The 25354-nt window shown below is 40.0% G+C and overlaps 1 protein-coding gene across 1 annotated transcript; it reads right to left on the bottom strand.

The window, feature by feature from the left end:
• Nucleotides 1–3497: 3497 nt before the first annotated feature.
• tmem170b (transmembrane protein 170B) lies at nt 3498–21211 on the bottom strand. The gene is made up of 3 exons (XM_042507142.1): nt 20637–21211; nt 10150–10320; nt 3498–7202 (listed from the first exon to the last, which is right to left on the bottom strand). Exons 1-3 carry the CDS (start codon nt 20809–20811, stop codon nt 7072–7074), a joined length of 477 nt encoding a protein of 158 aa, XP_042363076.1. The 5' UTR covers nt 20812–21211; the 3' UTR covers nt 3498–7071.
• Between the last annotated feature and the right edge of the window lie 4143 nt (nt 21212–25354).

The raw sequence follows: 25354 nt of genomic DNA on the forward strand, positions 1-25354 counted from the left end.
CCAAAATCAAAAAATACTTTTTCCTTTAAGTCATTTTTTGCTTTTAATAATTTACAGGAAAACTGTCACAGCTTATTTTCTGAACTTTGAGATTAAAAAAATAAAGTGTCAGAGTTCGTGTTAATCACAGACTATTATCAGCTCTAAGAGCAGACAAAAAACTCCTTAATCAACACTTGTCGACTTTAAATAAATCATCTTGAATAAACATTGGAAAAGCTTCTCTCACTTTGAGGCCGATTGAGGTCGCCGTCATGACGGATCAAATCCACACACACCGCAGATTTTCCAGCCCTCAGATAAACTGTCCAAAACTTATCTGAAAGGCCTCAAATTATGCTGCTGAATGTGGACGTAGATTAAAAAAAGCTTTGATTTTTTTTTTTTACAAATTCTGCTGAATTTAACTAAATTGGGAGACGATTTTCTGTCCTCAGCTAATTAAGTATTTCAGTGTTCTTTCACCTCTGAGTAAAAACTGGAAAAAAGAGAGAGGAGACGGAGAGGAGCAGACAAAAAACCTGAAAGAAGAAAGTAAAGAGGAAAGAATCAGGAGGGAGAGTGACGATAAAAGGGACGCAGATTGAAGACAGATCAGTCAGGAACAGAAACTCGTTTATACTGCAAAAGATTTTTAATTCAACTGACTGTTGAGTATGTACAGGAGGAACAATTTGTACATAAATAGGCAATAGTTATAAATATCAGCGGTCTGGCTGGTACAAAATTAAAAAAAGAACATATTGTACATTATCTACAAGTGCCACTTTGGGTTTTTGTACAACATTGTCTCTTGTTGGATTGTCCGTAGAGTCCCATTCACACGTTCTCTGAGCTGCACTGCACATGCAATCACAGCGGGTACACAGTATGTGTCCGGGGGGGAATATGTGGCATTTGGACGACAGTAGACTGAAGGGGCAGCTTTAGTTATAAGCCTATGAAAGAGACGGGATTATTGAGCTGGGCGTCTCGCTGCAGTGCGATGGCATTTTTAAAAGTCTAGAGGGGATTATTAGTTGCTGGGTGTCTCCTTAGATATTGCAGTACACAGTCACACAGCCACTTAGACGGCGGCTGAGTCACAGAACCTGGAGCTGGAAAAAAAATAAATAAAAGTTGTCATCATGAGCGATCATGGCACTGAGTGAGAATACTCCGTCACCAAAAATACTCTCCAGTGGTTAGTTTGTTCACGTCAGCTGTTGGTCACACTCTTCGGGTGAAGACTTTGTACACTATGGCTATATACAGCTCAGGATGTTCAGTAAGTGCACTCATCTAACGTCTGCAGTCACTTCTAACACAGCAAATAAAAAGCTTTCCAACACGTCACGTGAGACGTTTCTCAGCGAACCGCTCCTCTGCACACAGCTCACAGTTAAAGGGAATTTATTTGGTGTTTTTGAATCTGGACCACATTCCTGCATGTTTTTGTGTCAAAGTGACTAATAAAGACAACAATGCCACAGTGGTGAAACCGGCAGCGATGTTAACACTACCTGCATTTGTGAATCCTAAATTTACATCCATTAAAATCGTTTTTTTAAGTGTCATTGTACCTGTGTTTTAGACCAGATACTGTTAAGGAATTTGTAAATAAATACATGTTTAACATCATGTTCATAGCAAGTAAGAAGGCTCTTACAAGAACATTGTTGACAGCAGATGCACCAGAGGCTGAGGATGTTCAATGTTATTCATGATATTTTTGTGATGGAGAAACTTATATTTATTGTAAGACTTGAACAGGATACGTTAAAGCTGTTGGACATCTTGGATTGAACATACATCCTCATTAAGATCTGACTTAAGATATATTTTTAACATTACTTCCCCTAAAGTTTACCTTAAGCTGCTCAAGTTTCATCTGTTCATGGTTTATTTGTGGCTCCATTGCGTCTTTTCTTTCGGAGTACGTGTATGCAGCCAGACCTTCTTTCAAATTATTATTGTTATAGATTTTATAAAGTTCAAATGTGCGAGATTTTCGAACAAGACTTTTCTTTTCACACAATAACAAGTAGAACAGCGGAGGGTAAAGACAAACTTTCATTTCTCTGTAAGGAAACTTTCCATAATGTTGTCAGACACTTCTAATAATAATAATAATCTGAGTCTGTCAGTGGTAAAAACAAGCGCTTTCGGCGGGCGTAAATTGATGAAGCACAATCGCCCTGAGTGGTTACATCGCAGCCCAGTGCGCAGCTTCTGGCTGTGCGTCCTCTCTTGATACCGGACCAATTTCAAAAGCTGTTGTCTCCATATGTCACTCGCAAAAACAATCCGAAAATAGGGTCCAGGTTGAAAAAAAACCCCCAAAGTTTCCCTTAAATTCGTCACCCTCTCTGACACTTTTGGGGGCCGTTAAAGAACGTGAACGACCCCGTCTAATGAAAAAAACAAAACAAAAACTAACCTCTGATATCTACTCACATGCACAACCGCACAGACCGACACCAAACACAACACTCATAATGTCTCCTATGAACCACACACACATACAAACATGCAGAAACTGCCCCACAAACAGCTTCACAGAGATTTCATCACTATGACAGCAGGTGAGTCATCAGCAGCGACTCACATTTGGTCCCTGAAATTGAGCTAAAACATTCAAGCAGGTAGTACGGATGATGCGCAGAGCATTCAGCAGATAGAAAGGGGGAGTCAGATTACTTCTCACTAATTTTACACTTTAAATTTTGAGGGATAGAAAACTTTTTATCTATATCAAAACACTCTGAAGCATCATTTTTTAAAATCCACAATCATCTTTTCATTTCTGTGCAATGTCGCCCTCTGGTGTGCTGAGGTGGTACTGAAGGTGAGCTGAGTCAATTACATAACTCCTATAGCAAACACACTTTGAGCTACAAAACCACACAGCACACACATGTACCGACACAAAAAGTCTTTTTCTTCACGTCAAATTCATATAAACTTTTGTTTCATGAAGTCTGGGAGCCGAGCCAATGTGCAAATGTTTCTAAGACTAAATAAAACTAATAAATCCTGGCTGTGACATCGATTAAAGGAAACAAAAATGATAAAGCTAGAATGTAAGCGATACTTTGGCTTTACAACCTCTAACCCTGCTGCACACAAGAGAATCTGAATTTTGGGAGGACTTAATAGCAGTGAGCATTAACTCTTTAAAACCAGAGCAAATTGGCTTGATTTCTTAGAAAAAAACGTGGAAAAAGGCGATGAGCAACTAAACAATAAATGGCTGAAAAATGCTAAAGAAATTTGTAAAAAAAAAAAAAAAAAAAATACAAGACAATTATCTGAAAATGAGCTAAAAAAGACCATAATTTTAAATATATAATTATAAAATGATCAATGTAGTTTTCAGAACATTGTTCTGTGTTTTTAAAAAAACAATATCTTTTAGGAATGATTTGCAATTTTTAGGACATTTCTTGCCAAGTTGCTCATTATGATTTTTCCCCATGTTTAAGAAAGAGATCAAACTATTTTTTTTAGGTGTCAGAGATTTAAAAGTTTGAACACAGCACAAGAAAACTGATGTGGATCCAGTTGTTAAAGGGTTAAACTTAAATAAAACCAGTGTATCTTTCTGCTGTCAGTGAAGAACTAATGTATTAACATGATAAAACGAGTCTGACTAAAAACAGTAGCTTCAAGCACATTCTTTGCTTCACCAAAACGCGATCATCAGTGTGTTATCACTGATTTCTGTGTGTAATTACTGTGATTACTGGGTCGAGTCACAGCACAGAGCTATCATCGCACACTGTGCTAAAAACAAGGCAGATTAATTTCAGTGCAATATGCAAAGTTAAACTTAAGGAACATTGGTTAACAAAGCAAAACAAAGAAAAGAGGGAGCCATAATAAAAAATGGCCGTCTGAGCAGCAGGATGTGTCTGACCTTCTCCAGTTTGGGAGGGTTTTCCACGGGAGAGTTTATACTGCCGATGACGCCGCCGCCGCGTTCAAACGTTATCACAGTAAATCTGCACCGAGACTCACAGAATAGTTTGAACATGTGACTCTCGAGAAGCTAAACAAGCCTTTTTAAAACCAAAACATCTTTCCTAAAACCTGAATAAGAGGAACCTGATCCTGGTCTCAACCAGACCTGAATCAACCCTGTTTGATGCGAACACCTCTGATCTGCTTTAAAGGAATAGTTCAACATTTATTCTCTGTCTTGTTGGGAGTTAGATGGGAAGAATGACGCCACTCTCGTGTCTGTAGAGTGAATATGAAGCTGGACGCAGGAGGTCGTTGATTTAACATAAAGAGTGGAAACCTCACCTCACTGCCGACCGCCCGCTCGCTCCACAGGATGGTCGGCTAATCATTTATGTTGGAAATGTCAGACACAAACGGGAACGTTTCTACACGCAATCTGGGAATGTTAACTTGTTAACCCATTTTCGGGAAAAGTTGTGGATCACTTAGGGAAGTGGTTGGGTCTTACTGGGGACTGAAGAGAAGTGCCAAATGTATCGAAATACGACTCGTCACAGCTGTTCGGGTGATCCTCATATTTTGGAAAAACACATCCCCTCCAGATTCTGAAAAATGGAGGCCCGTTATGTTAGAAATTGTGTCATACGAGCACGTTAGCAAGGGTCAACGATGAAGCTGAAAGCTGAAAGAGGTCGTGGGCGGGTTTTTTGTTTTTAATATGACCGCTGCGTTGTAATGATTTGGGGTTCAGTTGTATCGCTGTGGTGCTAAATTACTGTTCTGGGTCTAAGAATGTGTAGCTACCAACAACAATACTGTTGGTTTGTTCATGTTTGAGCAAATAAACAAATGAAAAAAATGCCTACCAGCACCTCCCAAGCTCACTGATCAACATTTTAGATCTCATTTGTTTCACACAGTTGTGTAAAAAGACAATTTTCTGCTTTATGATGGTTTATGCTACAAACTAAGTCTTAGCTCTCCATGAAGTCACTGCACCCAGACAGAAATAACCTCGACTCGACACAACCTCGGCAGCATTGTGCGTCCATTATAATCAACTAAAGCTGTGACACTGACACTGAGGCTGCGCTCTCCTGCGCAGGCATTACACGGCTCTTCTCTGTTTTTACGCTGCTGGTGTGCTTTTTTCTTCTTTTCGCCAACAAGTAAAAACTACACAAAACTGTGAGAATGATGATCACAATCAGTTTAAAAAGGATTCAAACGAATACCTCATTGTACCCGAGTCAGTGCAAAACAGCACAGCAAATCTGTGTCTGTTCCCACTTTTCACATTCAAATAAAAAACTACGCATGCTGCTGTTAAAACAATTCAATTAATTAATTTAGTAGCATTTCATTTAGCCTATGTTTCCGAACATACGCATAACATGCATAACCAACTGCATTAGCTTTTTGCAGAAGTCAATACTCACAGAAGACGCAGACAGTAACTACACACTACAAAGATGGAGTCTGTGCAGCAAAAAAACCCACTCCGCTCCGCCTACAAGTCTGTACCTCATGTTTTCAGCTGGCACCACCTGTAAAACACTGACTACTTACATTCATTTTCAGGGTCATACTTGTATTTTGGGTTTTAACATATGCATGTTTACATACTATAGAATATGTGTGTGTGTGTATATATATATATATGTGTGTGTGTATATATATATATATATATATCATCAGACTGTGGTTGAACACCTGTATTCGTTCTCTGTCTGAGACACTCAGTTTTAGCACCTGTCTCTTTAAGCCCGCCCCCTCTGAAAAAGCCTGCTGTGATTGGTCAGCGTTTCCGGGTCTTCTGTATTTCGGTGTCAGTGCAGCCAGGCAATGACTTTTACGGACAGTAGCAGCACTTTTTACTGTGAAAAATCACCAATAAAAGCTTTTAAAACAACCGGACACGTTCCAGCAGGAATATGATTTAAAATCCGGGACAGGTTAAAAAAAATTGGCAACTAAGATTACGTTTCTTTGACGTTAGCATGTAGCTACATGTAGCAATGTATGCTACATAATTCAAATAGTTTGCAGTATTATGTGTGGAGCAGATGACTGCATAAAGAAATCCATCATTAAAGAACGGTCTGAAATAAGATATATTATTAATGACTGAGCTTTAGAGGTGCTGGTTGGCAGAATTTGTTACCTTTAGACAGCGTCAGCTAAGCTGTTTTCAGTCTCTATGCTAACGTAAGCTACCTGTGTCCTGACTGCTTCATTTTTACTGAACAGAAATGAGAGTGGCATTTTCTCTTCCAACTCTTGACGGGACAGCATGTCGAAATATTCCTTTGACTCCAATTGGAGTTCTCGTTGGCACACACTAAATCAATATTTCAAACCAAACGTAGCGCCATGCTGGTTTTCCTCTCCTCGTCTACTGATTTCACCGTCTTAGGCAAAGAGCGTCTCACACGTTTACAAAGTGCAAAATTCAAAGCTGCCTCTCGCTCGTGAGTTGGATGGAGCAGCTTTTTAACCGTTTAAGGAAAAGGAATGATCATGATCATCTGTACGTGGTGAAGACCGAGGGGAGAGGCTGATGTTGTAATACTGACGAAAAATTGTGTTTTTGCTGATGAACACTGTTGGGTTGTCACTCCCTAACACACCACTCGTTGCTCAACTTTTGTTCTCGCGCTGATCACTGAAGGAGATCATCAGACGATCATTACAGGTCGTCACTCTGCTGTTTTTTTTTTTTTTTAAAAGAGGATTTTTCCCCACAAGTGCAACAGAAAGCCTTCAAGAGTCAGTGGCCATAAAAGGCATCTGGATGTCCCAGAGAAGGCTGTTGGCACAAAGAAGTGATGTAACTCTGGAAACAACTGAAAACATGGCTTTCAAGTCCAGAAGCTGAGGATGGCGCCGTCTCCGCCTGGTGCCGCTGTCTGACACGGAGACAATCGGCCTGCATTGAGTTCCCTTTGTGATTGTGGCAGTAACAGAGCAGAGACACCGGGGGGAGCTCTCTCCTGCACCCAAAGGTCCAGAGCGTTTCTGCCTCCTCTCCGTCCACGAACCCAGCCACCTAAAAGTCTCTGATTGGCTCGATTCAACTGCCCTCGTCTCAGCATCTGCGCTTCAACGCGTCGAGGGGTTTTCGCTTCACAGAGTGGCGAGGATGCGTGAGAAGGAGATGATGATGGAGAGGGTGGTCTGCCCAACGCCCAACATCAGGGCCTCCAGCGGCGCCATGTCCTTCCCTGCCACGCGGTACACCCCCGCCACCGCTGCGCCTGAGGGAGGAAAACACACATCACCAGTGTTAACACAAACACAGCTGTCTGTCACGGCCTGTCACCATTACTGCAGATTGTCCGTTCACAATGAGGACAAACATCCGTCCTTGTCTTTTCAGCGTCCCATCAGGAGTCAATCCATTCTGCACAAAAGCTGCTTTTTCTGTGTGAAAATGTATCAAAAGATGTTTGAGGCGTTCATGTGAGGATGTTATTCAATGCACAGCCACATACTGTGCTCACGCTCATCCTCACAATATGCTGTTTGGGCCGTCGTCATGGAAACAGACAGCAATAACAAGAGAAACTTTTTATGAGTCTCTGTTCCCAGGACCAAAACAGAGCGGCCTGATTTTGGTTCAAAACTAAGCAAAACTAAGAGATGAAGCTGGATTTAAAGTCCATACAATCAACTGTATCGTCAGCCAGTTTGACTGTTATCAGCCTGATAAATGGCCTTCATAAGCATTCAGAGGTGTAATAGACAGCGTACTGGTACAAGGGGTTGTTTTTTTTCCAATACCGGTGCCAAAACTAGAGCCTGATCAATGTATCTCAGTCAATTTTATTGTCCGATATTGGCTCATAACAGATATATCAGTATCGGCTCAAGTCTATTTTTAACATAATACAGATAAAAGATGCACAGAGTAATTTAGAATGATCAAAGTCCCCATAAAGTTTACTGTTTCAGTGCACTGACTTAATTTTGAGAAAAGAGTTTATTATTAAACTGTAAAATATTCTGCTTGATCACAGATCTTTGTCACAAATATTTGATAACTAACCCTGAGGGATAATTGCATTGCATAACTTACTCCTACTCCAATATCAGTATCGGCATCTGCACTGAAAATCAAGTATCCGTTGGGCTCTGGCTACAAACTACTTTGAAAACGGTACCGCTGCCTAAATGGTGCCTAAACCAATACTTAAAAAAAATAAAAAAAAATAAAAAAATAAAACACAAAGCGATGGTCAGCAATGTTTAAGAATTCAAAGGCAATTTAAACATGAACGATATATTACCTCTATACAATCTAAAGTAAACTTAAATGTATACATATGAATAAACACCACTAACAAATTTACATAATAAACCTATACGGTGATACTACAGTACGTTATCACTGGACAGCAGTGTTAACGTTATCTAGTGGCAGCACACCATGTACAGAGGCGACGTCCTCGCTGCAGCAGCCTCGCTCTCCTTTTATGCTTAAGCTGTTTATCGTGTAAAGGCAAAAAGCCCAAAAAATAATCTTCAACAAAAAAAAGTAAACAAAACATAATCCATTTCATTCTGAAATTCCTCACATAGAGGAAATTAAAAACAGTTGTTTCATAGTGACTTTAAAAATCATAATGGCACAGCAATTATGGGTGTCTTTACTTACGTCTCTCCACTGTCAGTAAAATCTGATAAAACACACCTGCAAAGTCCTGAATTTTTTTTGGCTCATTTGATTCAGTCATGAATATTAAATGTTGTAGAGAAATATTCGGGACTTGAAACGCACTCGGAGGCTTTAAAGGTTGTGTTTTTTCTCTGTAACTCAACCTGACCTTTCCTTTCCCTCTGCTCGGCTGAGATTGCTGCGTTCGCTCTGCCACTCTCCGACTTTAAGCCCGTCTGGTGTACACACAGACGGTGAGACTCACTCAGGGGTGTGTGTGTGTGTGTGTGTGTGTGTGTGTGCTTACAGTCAATAGTCTGCTCTCCCTGATTGCTACACATTAATAATAAAGTGTCTTTCTATTTTGGGGCCCGGCTTGCATCTATGATGGAGAGTGATTCATTGAGCTGAGCGCTGTGGAGCTCCTGCCCTACGCTCTCATGGATTTAGGGCTATTTACACTCCTGTGATCACACTCTGTTACAGTGAGGGGAATGAAAGACAAAGAAAGGCTTAAATAACATCTGGAGCGTCTGCGGACAAACTGTGGAGAGCACGCAGATAAACAAATACAAATAAACAGGTGACAAGAAAGCAAAAATCAGTAAAATGCAGGTTAAAGCTAAAAGTGGGGAACAATTTTTATTATTTTAGTTTTGCCATAATTCAGCTGTAGAACTTTGGGACTCTAAGGGGATATCATAAAGGCAAACTGAGTCTGTGTGATGCTAAAACTGCCATTTAATGTTATGTGAAAGAAGAAAAACATTCTCACTAATCACTATTATCCTGATATTTATTTTTACCCATATTGCCCAGCCTTGCATATTTATGAGACCACATAAAATGAAGTAATCTGGGGTTTGGATTAGTGTAATGTTGTATATTCGTACACTGTAAAAATGTCATTATCTGTATCTTTTTTTCAAAAGATGAAGTTAACAAGTCAAATAACTGATTAGCTGAGACGAGGTGGGAAATAATAAGTTTATTCTTCCTCCTGCTCCTTCTCGAACATGTAAGATGCATTTTCTTTATGCTTATTTGAATCCATTCATTAAGTTTTTTGTATAAGTTATCCATTTTTGTTATTGCCATTTTGTTCCATTTTTATTTTTTTCTGTTTGTTTGTTTTACATCTTTGCAATATTTATCAAGCCATCTATCTAGTAAACATATTTTTTAAATTAAGGCACTGAATTGAGCCAAAGAAAATGCAACATTTGATTTTGTCTACATCATCCAGACATATCTGAAGCTTCCTGCGCTACATAAAAAAGGTAAACAAGAAAACACAAGTCTGAAATCTCTCTGTCATCTCGTGTGACAGGAGTTAAAACACACACACACACACACACACACACACACACACACACACACACACACACACACACACACACACACACACACTCACTCCCTGCATCCCACTCTCCTCCCTCCCTGTCACCTCCCGTCTTCTTCTGGCTGACTGGCTGACTGTTGAGGTCAGTCTAAAAAAAACCAAATCAGGATTAACAAACAAAACAAAAAAAGAGAAGAGGACTCACTGGTGATGACGCCTCCGGAGAGGGAGGCCAGGAAACCCACGCTGACCAGCACCAGGGTGATGAGGCGGCCCCTCTTGTGGCGCTGCAGCATGACCAACATGAGCAGCCCCACCGCCCCGTGGACGAAGAGCGAGGAGAAGAGACACCACAGGAACACCCAGTACCACATCTCTGACGGGGGGAGGGGACAAAACACATCCGATCAGGTCGCAAGATGGGACAACAAACAAGAAAAAAATTCAAATTTTCACTTGTCATCTGTTTTCTTCGATTTTTGTTATATTACCTGTTCTGGTTTTGAAAGGAAAGTTACATTTTAGGGGGTCACAAGCCAAGAGGGTTGGGAAGTGCTGGACTGGACAATTTATCAATTGATGCAAAAATAATCAACAGGTTAATCAATCATGAAAATCCACTGATTTTAGACATAAAGGTCATTTTACTGGTCATGATAATTCCTATTTAGCCTGATGTCTAATGTTTTCCTTGTCACATCGGAGGAAATGACATCACTATGACATCATCAGGGTTTTCTCAGCTTCATCTTGGGCTCAGAGACGACAGATTTATAACTAAAGGCCTGCGTTACTAACTGGAGGTTTGGATTTTTGAACGTGCAAATTTACCAGGAAGAAAGATTCTAATCAAAGATGATGTCCAGTTGCATTTTGGGAAATGTAGGACCCAGTGCTTTACGAGCTTGTCCCATACTAGATAGAGAAAGTCAGGATATCTTGGCCTCCACCATTTTTTAATTGATCGGTCTGTAAGTGCAACAGTAAATCACTGCAGTTTCCCTTTAAGCAGTGATGGAGTGAAAATGATCGATTCCTGAGGTTTTTCCATCACAGCGAAGAGTTGGATAAATATTCCTCCCTGGGCAGGTAAAGATAAAAAATGTCCTTGTCATGCAAATTCAGAGATTTCAGTGCTTAGAAAGGATGCTCTCCGGCTCCGTGGGGCCACCGGGAGACTTCCTGATGCATTTTTACAGATTCATACATCACAGACCTTGTTTGAGGGCAGATTGCAGCTACAGATCAGGATGCACAGATACTCTCAGAGCCTCACACATCTGCGAGGGAGAATTTCAATCTACAGCCACCACAATCTAAGTCAGGGCCCATCGAGGAGGCAGCCGACCGTAGTAATGGACCTGAGGTCGTGATGTATAAAACTGCTCCGGATGAGAATTCACACGAGCTGCAGCGAGCTAGACATTAAGCAGTAAATGGAAAATCTGGTCTGAAACAATGGCTTATTGCTGGCTTTTGTGGGCTGGACTGATGATGAAGAATTCAACATTTGCACTCCTCGCTCAGCTGCAGAACTTCGCCTTTATACTGATGTCATAAGGAAAACTAGATATACGATCATACGGTTGTTTGCCTTCATACACCGGTCAAGTTACACTTATAGTTTACATCCATGTCTCTAAAAACATCTTCCCCCCGGCAGCCCAGAAGATCTATACAATCACAATTTAAAGGGTGGCACCCAGTGTTCTGAGTTATGGCCAAAAACATGTTTTGTGAGGTCACCATGGCCTTCACCTTTGACCTTTGAACACTAAAAACTCTAATCAGGTCATCCTTGAGTCCAAATGGACTGAAATTAAGGAAACTCAAGGCCATATTCAGATACTGCGTTCACAACAATGAGACAAATTCATCTTATCAATGACCTTGACCTTTGACCACAAAATCTAATTAGCTCATCCTTAAGTCTACTCGAACGTTTGTGCCAAATTTGAAGGAATTCCCTCAAGGTGTTTTTGAGTTATCACGTTCATAAGAATGACACTAACAAAGTCACAGTGACCTTGACCTTTGATCTCTGACCACCAAAACATAATCAGATCATCCTTCAGTCCAAATGACTGTTTGTGTAAAAGTTTTATATCACGCTCACAAGACAATATGGATGTACGTAAAGACGGACGAACAACCCGTAAACATCGTGCCTCGCGCCTCAGCTAAAAATATTGTCACTGATACTTTACATTAAGCTTGCTTTTTTTTTGGTACTACCTGAAAAAACTTAAAATATTGTCACTGATGTTATTGTTCATATTTTTCTTCATTAAAATATTTTTTACACCTCTTAATGTTTGTTTTTACATTTTTCCCGCATGTTGTCAAAAATGGTATTAAGTATTTTTCTGGGTATCAGTATTGAGTTCTAGTATCATGACAACCCATATTTATAACATATTTATTTATTATTTTATTTTGTGCTGTTGTCCTTTCTTTTAGCTTTATTAACAGTTGGAGGATTTTACTTATTTATAGGTTGATTGGTTTTGTCCTGCCTCTGGTGTTTCCTCACTTATGGTAGCGTTTCCTCAGTTTCTGGTTTTAACGAGTACTGTTTTGGATTTTTTGTGTTACAGTTCATTTGCATGAAAAGTGCTATACAAATAAACTGTGCTTGACAGACTGATTGAAGCCTAACATGTATATATCTTTATCAAAACTGGGACCAAATCAGAGGTCAGTCCCGTTTCAAATCTATCTCGTCTTCTTCCTCCGTGGCTTTCTTTCTTTGTGTCTTTCTTTCTTCTTTCCTTTAAATAAAGAGCTGTTGCCTCGTTGCACTTCGCCAGCGAGGGGCCTTGCTTTGAACCACTGGCACCGTGGGAGCGAGGAGAAGCCAGCTGGCCGAGAGATTATTCGAGAAGAAAAGACTGAGGGGGAAGAACGACCAATCCAAAGCTGGGGAATGTTGTTTAAAGAACTCGAGCCTGTTTTGTTTGGATGATGGGACATAAACAGGAAATGTGACATTGTTGTGTGGCGTAAACATCTGAGAAACTGCCCAGAGGGAGCTCTTCAGCATGTCTATCAACCCTTGTTGTTCCACAGTCGACCGAGCGCCTACATCTACTTATTGATCCGGCAATCAGCTGCCAATCTGGGCGGAGAGAGACGTGACAGCACAGTAACACAACGGCTCTTTGTCCTGCGTGACTGAGCTCGTCAGTTAGATCCCCAGCTGTATCTCTGCCGTCTTTCTACAGCCGTCAGCATCCATCGAGCCACAGAGGAGAGAGGTGTCCATGACGAGGGATGTAAGAGTTAGAGAGATGGATTTTTTTCATTCTGCTCATCATGCTCCCTCCTGCGTTCTCTGGCCCATGACCCGGAAATCAATCGAGGTCCGCTGTCATGAAGGATGTCCCAATCATTTTAATGTGTCTCTAAGGAGAGGAGGAAAGACGGGTTCTTTGGAGGAGCTTTAGCAACACTCAGGTCATATTACAGGGTTCCTGCATCTTAAGGGAAGGTAGATTTAAGACTTTTAAATGTGTTTTTTAAATGCCACCCCACCTCCCTGTTCTGTACATAACCAGAAATCGCAGAAAGGGGACAGTTGTCTCACCTCTGGGTTGGGAACGGAAAACAAGGTTTATGTAAAACCTAAAGATAGAAAGGCGTGTACATGGGTAGGGCAAATGTGACGTTTTAATGAAGTCATCTGTACAACCCACTGTGGGAGTTTTAAAAAGCAGCTGTTAGTGATTAGCAGCTAATCCAAAAAAGAACAGCAGCGAGTATAAATGTTCGAAAAGTGGGAAAGTAATAAGATTCAGGAGCTCCTTGCCCTCCGAGCAGCAGACGAGATCAGCTGCCATATAACAGAGACAGTAAATGATTGTTATTTACATGTTATGCCATTGTTATTGTTTAAAGCGCCTAATGCTTATGTTTTATATCACATAAGAGGCAGATGTTGTGGTTAACGTCACGCCTCCTCTGATTCTGAAAAGCCATAATGTAACGTATAATCACACACTGGAGCGGAACGATGCCATAGTTGTTTATAGCGCTCTCTGTGTGGAAAGGGCTTCAGTCTCTCCCACCTGAGACACAAGCAGAGGACGCAAGAAAGACACACAAAGAGAGGTGAGGCAAAAGGCAATAAAAACAAGTAGACATCTGTGCTCTGCAGCCGTCACCTTTAAGTGACGTCAATTAAAGATGACGTGTGGCACAGCTGCATCATCAAGTCATGCCAGGTTTATACGTCACGGGCGCTGAAAAGACTTCCGCAAAGCATACACCAGTGCGTCTTCGCTCATCTCAACAAGCTTCCTCTCTTCTCAAGATACATTTTAGAAATTGAGACATTTGCGCTGAGAACGATTTCCGGGTCACAGGCAGGAGGATGGAGGAGAGAGGAGATGAGGAAGCACAAAACAGACAAATAAGAAGAATAAGCTTTTGGTTGCACAGGCCAGGCATCTGGTGCCCAACTTAAGCCTGAACGGATTAACACAATGTTCAACACAGGAGCATGTCGGGACACAGGAGGACGTGTCCCACAAACCCCACCTCTGTCATCATGTCCCCTGACCATTGCGTTTCCATTACAGATTTGTGCAAAACTTCAGTGATATTTTCAAAATGTCGATGAAACACAATTGTGAGATGGCTGCGTTTCTACTGAGTGATGTTATGCGACTTCTCCTCAGGCGATAACACTCCAAGAAGCATGATGGATGTTCAAAACACCAGCAGGTTTATTTCTATTGCAGCCACCAGACTAACCGTCGTTACTTACAACTGAAGGCGACGTAGACGTGTTATCTGCACGATAATGGAAAGGCGAGCCCCTTATATGTGGACGCTGCCACGTATGAGGGATTTCTGGGAAGTGATAATCAACGATTTCAGAGGAATTGTAGATTGCACTCAACGTTTGAAGAGATGCAATGCAATAACACCTCTTGTAGCGCCTGTTGCGTCATGCCTGAGGGAGCCAGTTCCTACTGAGAAGCACATATCCATAGCATCATGTGACCTATAAAAGTGGAAGTGTTTCCATTGCAGTTTCTCTAAATATGGCTTTTTTGACCGATCGCCTGAAATATCACCTTGTGCAAGCACAAAAACTTTTTTGTGATAAATTGGAATTTTTTCTACACTGACATGTTTCCATTAGGCGTATCTTATATTCATTCAATATCAATTTGCACAAATTGGAGAGTTAATGATAAGCTCAAGTTTAGGTATTTATCATGTACTGGGACTGAAAATGTGGGTACGGTGCATCCTTTGACCAAACTGTGTGTGAAGAAGTTAAGACTGGCTTCATCTTAAGCAGCTGATGCATCAGCATTGACAATCTAACCATGTCAGATATAAAAATATATCAGTCACAGGTATTTTTCTGCAGGATGAGTATTTTTTTTAACTTTTGTTACTTAAAAGTATACTTAACTGAAAAAACGTTTGTATTTTTGATTGATTTTGAATGTAGGACTTCTACTTGTAATGCAGCATTTTTAAATTATGACACTTTAGTACTTTAGTAAGTGATTTGAATACTTTACTTTAACCACTGCTGAGCACAATCACAGATGACACCAGCTGAGAACCAAATGTCAGTAAAATCTGTCTTTGTTGGATAAAGGTGTAGCAGTCAGCTGATGTGCTGGCTGCCAACATTTAAAGCAACATTTAAAAGACCTGTTTAAGGGGATTTCTGTTGCATGTCATGATGAATTACAGGCTTGATGCAATGTGATCAAGATTTAAATCAACTACCAGAGAAAGAAAGTCTGTAAGGTGAAATGTTTCAGTGAAAATACACAGTCGTTATTTACCCCAGCTGACAGAAACAGCTCCTGGCAGGTCATTTTTTCAGTTTAGCAGATGCTGGAAGCTGAACATTTAATTTCAGGGGACACTGGTGCAGGTGGTCACAGCTCAGAAGCAGCACCGATGGGGTGAGAGATGCGTTCGACTCGAGTGCTGTGTCATGTTCAGAGATACCAAAACACAGTCGGAGCACGGCATTAACTTCTGCTAATCCGCAACTACAAAACAAGGTCTTTGTCCGCACAGCAGCTTTAGAGCTCGACGGTCAACAGTGAAGCATAAAAAAAAAAATCAGGCGATCATGTTTTTCGGTCGCCTGATAAGAGTTCATGTTCTGCACGGCCGCGCAGGCCGCAGCAGAACATGAACGAGTCAAAGTGGCAGGACTGCAGGAGCTCTGCAGGGGCGCCCAGTTCATCCATCAGGAGGAAGAATGACGGGTTTGTCCTGGTACAGGGAGACAGAGAGCGGCGGGACGAGGCCGGCCGCTGGTGATAAAGCTGAAAGTGTCTCCTTATTTCTTTGACCTGAACAGTGCAAGATGAATCCAGCAGCATCAGCTCAGAGCAGAAGGTTTACAATCCTGCAGTTTCTGTCCTCTCTTCTTGACGATCTGAATCACAAACATCTTAAAATTTGTCTTTTGAAAAAAGACAAAAAAAATTTGTCTTTTTTCATCATTGTCAGCCCGATGTTTATATTTTTCCATTTCTACCAGGGTTTATGTTTTTAATTTGTTTTATTTTACTATTGTTGTAATCTTATTTTATTTCATTCTTTGTAATTTTATTGCTGGATTTTATTTATTTGTTTTAATTTTGTCTTTCCTCTTTAAAGCACTTTGTAACCTTTTAAAATAGGCTATATAAATAAAGTTTACTATAATACAGCTGTTTCCCATTCTGGATGGACTATAGACGAAATTGTGAATCTTTTGCAGACCTAAATTTACAACACATTTTACTCCCAACTTGTCACATACCGGCACCCTACACGTCATATTATGACGCTCTACGTACCCATCCAGTGTCGGTTGGGACGTTGTGACAGTCTACACTTGTAATATGTACTGAGTCTTTTCAAAATAGCCTTTGGGTTTCTCAGAAAATGTAGTTTCTGCTCATGCATATGGTCTTTTTAAAAATACATGCATGCTACAGATTCTAGCATACTATGTTCTTATTAAAATAAATAATGCTGGGTCAAAGTCCGGAGTTGATTTGATCCGTCGACCTCCCCTCCTGCCCGACTTATGCAGACTGTCTTGCTCTGGCTAAGTGTCATGGCAAATAATACAACACAAACTGTCTGGTAAGTTCAGAAAATACCATCACTTTACTGTAGCAATGCAGCTTTTAAAATCAGACACATCAAACCAATATTAAAAAATTTGGCTCAAAGAAGACCGACTGTTGCTTCGATCGTGTCCCATGTTTCAGTCAAAAAGTTGCACTCAAACACGCTGTAAAAAACTACAACCAAATGCCAACTAGCACGTACTCTCTGTGCCTATGTAAAAGAAAAACATCTCTGAATTAGCTGACAAATGCCAACAAAGGACGACTGGCGCCAACGGTGCGCGTCAAACCGCACAAACTCAGGCAACAGACGCTCGCCAACAGCACAACATTGGTCAGCAGCTGACTGTCATCTTTGTCTATTGAGGCCTTCGCTCTTACAATATCATGATATCCAAAATCTAAGATAATATCTACAAGGATGATAACAATTAATCAATTATCGATTAATCTGTTGAGAATTCAATCAACCCTAAAATTTAAGATTAATCAATAGGCTACGAAACGCTGTCAAAGAATATGCAATATGTTGCTTAAAATGCATTTGTTATTGTTTGAAATAATCAAAGTTTTTTATATTTATTAATTTATTCAAATAACAATTAATCAATCGTTAATTTTACTAATTAATCCCTTAAGGAAAGTGCTTACAATTTGCAACCCTAATATCTACTCCTGCCCAAGTACGAAGAAACTGTTCACAATGAGGACTGTGAACTGTCCAAAGTGACAAGGACATTGTCTGTGGAAACAGTTGTATTCACCTGGACCCGAGCTAAAAACGTCAGAGATCGATATTTTAAAACCTGGGAACATTAAACTAAAACTACATGTTTATCTAGTCATGACACATGTTGTTCATACTTTGGTTGAACGAACATAAAACTAAAACCTTGCAAACAACTGTCTGTTTTCTCCAGAAAACTGTGGCTCATATTTGCAAACCATGAAGCAAACTATGTTCTTTTCACGGTTTGTTGAAGTGAAACTGCTGCCAGCACACAAATCATAAACAGGAAACTCATTTGTTTAAGCAGCTCCCCGAGGCCTCAAAGAAAGGGCAGAGGGGTTGACGTATATATCAAAAGTTTACATCTGATTCTGGAGTGCATTGCTCCTGTTGTTCATGGCTCACACACTCTCTTCTCGTGACCTTATTTCATGGCGCGGGAGGTCGTTTTTCACCTGGCTGGTGAACTGCGGGGTTGAGGGGGATCGGGTGGCAGATTCATGCACCCTGCTCTTGAAAGTCCTCGCAAGCCTTTCTGCTGCAGCTCTGCTGCTTCCGCAAACTTCTACATGCGCTGCAGCTTCCTGCTGAGTCAGCATCATTAACTACCGCCTTTTATCCTCTTTGCTTGATGTGTTTCTCAACACAGGATGTCAGCTGCATTTCAGAGCATGGGTCTGTGCCAACTCGGCTATGACCACATGTCCGCCTCGCCTTCACTCTCGCTCTGCAGGGAGGGACGCAAGAATGTCTATAATCTGGTGTTTTCGTGACAGAGCGGTCCTGTTGTTCCTGTATACATCTACCCCTTTTTCTCCCCTTCATATATTTAGCAGTGAGAAAATAAAAAAAATGATCTGAACAGATGGTGGATGGCAATTTAGTTCTTGCTGAGGAAGTTCGGCCTGCCTGAAGAGGAAGAGATAAAAAGCCCACACACCGCTTTTCTTGTTCCTATATATATATATTTTTTTATCTCAGACTGACCGTGCTTTGACCCCAGGTCGTTGACACAAAACTCAAAGAAAGGGTGCACATCGTCACCTTTGCAGAAACGCTGTCAGTCGTGTCCGAATGACATTATTGTGTAGGGAACAAGAAAAACAGCCTGCAGGCATTTTTCCTTTTTGTGGTGGACATAATTATTGAGAGCAACTCTGGAGGAAGCACCTTACTATGCCGACATCTTTATCAACCTAAATGTTTTTTTGGGTGGTGTTGTATACACTACCATTAGTAGTGTATTACATATAGTAGATGTCAGTAAGCACGTCCACAGTTTGGAGAAGCACGCTGAAGTCCAACATGGAGGCTAAGCGATGTACTGCTGTGGACAGGGTCGGCAACAAAACACATTTTAGCCATCTGAACAAAGTCTCACCAAACAAAAGCAATTTCTGTTTATGTGTATGCTATACTGAGAGTATTTTTTACTGTTTTACTTTAATGTGAGACTGTAATTTCCAACTGGAAAATTTAAGCCGTTAAAGCATTAGGAAAAACAGTGATTTAACATCACTGATCACAGGAGCTGCTGGTCTGCTGCTGCCTCAAACAGTTATTTTGTTTGTGTTACTGTGTGACTTTGGCATTTAAAGGGTTACTTTGGACTCACAAAAGTCACACATTAAGACAAACTAACTAACTGATCGAGGCAGTGGTAAACCAGCAGCTCTCGTGCTCAGTGTGCTAAAATTACTCTTTCTGTAAATGGAGTCTGGTGGCTTTGACGAGAGCATAGATTTCCTCAATATAGCATACACTTACACTGATATTAAGTTTTTTAGGTGGCATAAATGCTATTCTGCAATTAATTGCGATTCAACAGATTATCGGCCTGGCCGATTATTGAGGCCGATATTTTGCATTTTGCCAATTATCCATATCAGCATTTCATTTTAATGATCGCCAATAAGATGAATTCATTGGAAAGTGCAAAGAAAGTGTCAGCATGAGAGGAACTTGCTTTGTAAGACCTCCGTGAGCTATTTTTATTATTCTTTTTTTTTTTTTTAAATTTCACTTGACTTTATAAAAAAAGTTACTAAGAACTTGCTGTATAAGATGTTGAACAATTCAGTTTTGATTAAACATTCGCTAAAGGTATTTAAACAAAGTTTTGTGTTGGAGTTTGTTATGTTCCAAATTCTACATATTGACAGCAAGATTTAAAATTTTATTTTTTAAATGCATATCGGTTCCAAATATCCATCTCATTAACTAATAATAATCTGTATCAGTATCAGCCCTGGAAAAACATTATCGGGGGACCCTCCCTAAGCACCCCATACAAACCCATTTTTTAAAAAAAATCAGAACTATTCCTCTGAGCTATCAGCCCATCCTGATGCTCAAACCACACATCTGCAGCTTTTTGATACCTACATATTTTTATCGCCTGGACCCACCATTCAAAAGCACGGATTTTAACTCAGCCTCACTACTCCTGGAGTCTGGACCATCCCAGACAGATGCCCAGAGTTGCTGCCTCTAATTGCCTCTTGATTACTGGACTGCAACACAAAGGGAGGAGGAGAGGGGAGGGAGGCGAGCGACACTTCATTTACTACACAGTCAAGGTGCATTCACGCAGCAGAAAGATTAATTAGCCGCATGTTGTGATTATTTTCATGTCATTCACCGACTCCGCACGCGTGGACTGAGGAGTGGCATTTTTTATTGCCGGCGTTCACTATCAGCGGAGGGAGGAGGTACAGATGCCCCCCCTTTTACACCCTTTCTAAGCATGTCAGGAGAAATATCACACATGTAATGCTTTAAAATGGACGGTGACACAGCTGTACATGCTGCTGTGTGAATGCATGAAGACAGAAACCTTTCATTCCGCATACATACCTGTGAAGTGCTGCAGCGTCGTGCCTTGCACCCAAAGGCTCAGCACTTGCTGCACCGACAGATTAACAGAATAATCCCTGTTCGTTGTCATGTTTCTGCCGCCGCCGCTGCCGCCGCCGCCCGGGTTCGCACCCCTCTTTATCGAATAGCTGTACTTGGCTTTAGTCGAAGGCATGGAGGAGACCGGGGTGGCATGGGATGCGAGGCGGCTCTCCCCGGCGCGGCTCGCCTCTACCGGTGCCTCTGCTTCGGCTTGACGTCCGTCTCCGCTCCGGGAAGGGAAGGGCCGCTGGCTGGTCGGTTCATCCTCGGTGGTGTCGGTGGCGGCTGTGTGGAGGCCATGATGGGATGGCAGCGGGGAGCGCAGGCAGGCAGACGCACGGTCGGCTCGTCCTACATCGGCTAGCCCGGCTACATAACCCTTAAAGGGCCAGGCGCCTGCTTTGAGGAGGAGGGAGGGGGGGTTACCGTAGACACATCTTCGGGTTATAGCGCTCCATGAATGGGGAACAATAGAGAGGACGGTGCGCAGAAAATGTGCGTAAATAGGAGAAGTTACGTAGCAACGTAATAACGCCACGTTACACCAGTTACCTACATTAACACACACTGCTAAAATAATAATTTCAGTGTTTTACGAACAAAAGCTAGCTAGCTACTGAACTGCGTGGTTGCTAAACAACAGCAAATAAACAGTTTCGCGTGCAGGTGGCACGAGCTTCGACCGTGACTCAGCCAATCAGAACAGACGACCCAAAGTATCGCTAAATATTTATATTTGTACTCTTTTTTATTTATTTTTCACTTATTTTATCTGTCATCCATTTTATTTTCATTTATGTGTAGTTTTTATTGTTTCTGATGTTGTTTGTTTGGTCTATTTCTTTGTATTATTTTTATATTGACATTATGCAGTCCATGTATCCCCTTTCTGCTTTGTTTTGGTTGTCAAAGCACTTTGTAAACTCTGTAAAGGCGCTATATAAATAAAAATATTATCATTACTACTACTACATAAACCTTTTATACACATATGTAATGTTTATGTTTTGCTTATACATTTTTTTGAAGACATTCTACATCAAAATCAAACTGTCCAATGAAGAAATGTTTTGGGGGTTTTTTGTTTTTTTTTTAGTTTTTTTTTTTACTCTCAATATTGACATTTTAGGGAAATAATATTAATAATAATAAACTTTATTAGTATAACACTTTTCAAAACAAAGACAAGCAGTGCTTTACAGAAACAAATAGTGATAAACTATGTTTAAAAAAAACAATAAAAGCCAGTTTTAAGAAGTGACTTGCAACTCTACTGGCATGTGTCAACTATAAAGTATGTATGTGAAATGTGATACAAGCTGTTGTGAAGTAACTGATCTCTTGGAATAATCTATGGACTTTGCACTTTGACTGGATAAGAAAAGAGACACTTGTTTTCCATCTCTGAGTTGTGTACTGGCTTGGTATTGATAGTGATTTTTTAATAACCTATAGCCTACTATTATAGATGTGCATTGAATGTGCAGTTATTATATATAGTTTGTTTGTTTTTCTTCTTTTTCTTTCCATTAAAAAAATGTTTTTATTTAACCTAAATCCCCTGGCATGCTTGTTTGAATTTGGCACAGTGATTACTATCAAAATGTGTGGCATGTGGAATTTTCTCAATAAAGTTTATTTAAAAAAACCAAAAAAAACCAAAAACACGTTGACAAATGCCAGCTACTACCGGGGCGTTGCCCATGACGGATGCAGGAGCTCTCCGCGGTGCTGATTGGCTCACCACAAAACGCCTGATATAATAATAAATAATATGATGGGATGGATGTGAGCAAGGCACACAGGGATGGTGAGTCTAAGAGGCAGGTTTTGAATTTAAAAAAAAAATCAATACATGACTTACTACATGTTTAAATTAAATTATAATAAGCATAAAGGTTTAAATAAATCCATATTTTTAAGATAAGGTGCACTAGTGGACCTCACAGAGCACCTCAAGACAAACTGAAAATGACTCCGTCAGCTCCTCTAGGATTAAGACAGAATCTGAGAACATATGAAAGCTATTTTAAATAGTGTGAAGCTTTACACGTGTGTCTGACATCTTTTTTCTCACAGCGTCAGAAGGAAAAGTTGGATGTTGAAAGCAGGGAGGGAACCTGAGTGTTATGTAGACACTGAATGTTCTGGAACATTTCTCTGAGGAGTGCAGTATTTTAAGAAGTGTCCCAGTTCAGAGGTATGAGGGCGAGGAAACGTCTGACATTTGACATCTTTTGAGTCTGTAGAATAATCTCTAAATGCAAAGGTTAACAGTGCAGGTTTTAATAGGCTGCCGGATCACGGAGGAATTCATGCACACTCATATCTCACTATAAGTTCAGCTATTGTTGTTAGAGAGGCAGCACACGATCTAGAGAAACATTTAGCAGGACAATGTTGGCTGTTAGTAAGCTGCAGAAAGGTATTGTCAAAGGAAGATAAGAGGGAGTTTTTGCTCCTTTAGTACAAATTCTGGAGCCATAATCTTCCATCTTTTGATTGGTTTTGGGTTTTAAAAAAAGGCCATTCTTAATATGAATAAACCAACATCAGGTTGATTAATATTCCCCAGAGAGCACAACAAAATAACTTCATGAAAAAAAAATCAGATATCAAAACAACCCGACAGCAGACTGACTGATATCTTCTGAAGCGCAAAAACAAAACAGGAAAATAAATAAAAACAGATAAACCCCTCATGTTTATGTCTCTATAGAAATCTTACACAACTCAATCAAATCGGCAATTCTTTTTATACGGAATTTGAATAAAAATCATTCATGCTGGCAAAGGTAGAAAATGCATTTAAATGTCTGTTTAATATGGTTAACTGTAATGTAATGTGGGATTTGTTGCAAATGGGCTAAATATGCAAAACTATCATCTTTTAAACATAAAATACATACATTCTTGTGTCCACAGGCTACATAAAATTTCTTAAATAAGAAATGTGGAATACATATTTAGATTTTTCCCCTCTGCAGGTTAATACAAGAGTATAAGACCACGAGAAACTGTTTCCAAAACTGGTGAAATACTTTCCCTCTTCTTCTGTAGACATGCTGTTTCATCACCACTTTATTTTTTTCAGTATCCTCTTGCATCGTTTCTCTGCCCCGAGGGCTTGAAAGAAAATCTGAAGAAAAAGTTCAGGCAGGATTTTTAAGGAGAGCAAAACAACTTCTTTACCCCTTTAAACTTAGAAGTATTGATGGTGATTTTTGTGATGCACTGATTTGTTTCTCCTGCATGTCTCTGTGTGGTCATTACTGGAGCCTTCTAATCCCTTTACTGTAACTATGAATCACACAATGGACATCACAGATATTTCCTTTCATACTGTAATTCAGTTACTCGTTGCCAGATATTTACTGTAACATGTAACGCAAGTATCACGCAGCACGAATATTCCTGCTTTGTTTTTTAAAGTTCTGGCATTGCATTTAAATCTGCTATTCTCTATGAAACTTGACAAAAGAAAAAAGAGCTCAGTCTGTAGCTCGCTGACAACTGGTCTTTGGGGGAACAGACAATGTTTGGTTTGCAAAGCAAATGTCAACCTTTGTTTCCTGTGAAAGCCAAACTTTTCAAACAGAATCCAACAATGTAAAACTGTCCACCATGAAATTATTTAGAGAGCCTTTTATCACTTGAAGCTTCACATTACAGCAAAAGTATCAGGATTAATTCAACCAGAGAACGTTTTCATGAGTCCATACTCGATGTTTCGACTTTTTATAGAGAAATACTTAAAACGTCATCTTCAAATTGTTAAATACAAAAACATCAAGGCTGGAAAATGTCCTGTTTTATGGCGCTAAATCAGCAGGTTGTAATAATTTGAGCTAAAATGATAAAGTCAATGCTTCAATCAAACTGAAATTATGAGGTTAGACCTAAAATACCATACATTTAATGCAAAAAAAGAAAAAATGCAAATCAATGCAAGTCTTTATGTTGTAGTTTGACACAATAAAGTTAATTACAAACTCAGGAAATGTGTTTATTCAGTTATATTAAATGATCTTGATAAGCTGGTGGAGATGCTCATTTGTCATGGAAATGTGGATTTACAACATTGACTAAAAAGTTACATTTAAAAGTTATATGAAGGTCGTTTACTTCATAAATGTAACATTTCATTATAAAGTTATGTGTTTTGTTTTTATGCAAACAGTATTTTTTAATTTCACTGTATTATAATTTAAATATTTGTATCAGTTCTATGTGTGTATAGCATGAAGCAAAGTTTTGTTTTCTGTGAAAGTGGAGAACAAAAATTACAACATAAATCAGGGGCGTTTCTAGGATTTGAGGACGTTGGAGGCTTAGCCCGGACCTCTGCAGAGGGGTCCAAGGGGGATCCTTTTGAGGGGATTTTTTTGTTTGTTTTTTTTTTGTGGATGAGCAAGCTCTATTTTTATGCATTTTAATACACTCTGGCTCTTTTTAAACAGTTTTATTTATTTATTTATTTCATTCTCCAGATTAAATATCAATCGTGATGTTGAAATTGTTTGTAGCTGAAGGGGGTTGGGGGGGGGGTGATTTGGCATTTATGTCATCACAAATTCGTACATTGATGATTGGGCCCTTGGTTTGTTATGTTATAAAACAATAAAGACAATGTAAACAAAAAAAGAGAGAATAAACAATTAGTAGTTACTATTAGA

The sequence above is a fragment of the Plectropomus leopardus genome, chromosome 18, assembly GCF_008729295.1.
Source record: "Plectropomus leopardus isolate mb chromosome 18, YSFRI_Pleo_2.0, whole genome shotgun sequence".
NCBI classification, from domain to species: domain Eukaryota; kingdom Metazoa; phylum Chordata; class Actinopteri; order Perciformes; family Serranidae; genus Plectropomus; species Plectropomus leopardus.

What these genes read in the sequence shown, in the direction of transcription:
- tmem170b (XM_042507142.1), bottom strand. Translation starts at nt 20,811, where the DNA reads ATGCCTTCGACTAAAGCCAAGTACAGCTATTCGATAAAGAGGGGTGCG. An exon ending in GACGCTGCAGCACTTCACAG is followed by an intron (nt 10,321 to 20,636) that starts GTATGTATGCGG and finishes TCCCCCCGTCAG; the next exon opens with AGATGTGGTACTGGGTGTTC. An exon ending in CTCCGGAGGCGTCATCACCA is followed by an intron (nt 7,203 to 10,149) that starts GTGAGTCCTCTT and finishes TTCCTCCCTCAG; the next exon opens with GCGCAGCGGTGGCGGGGGTG.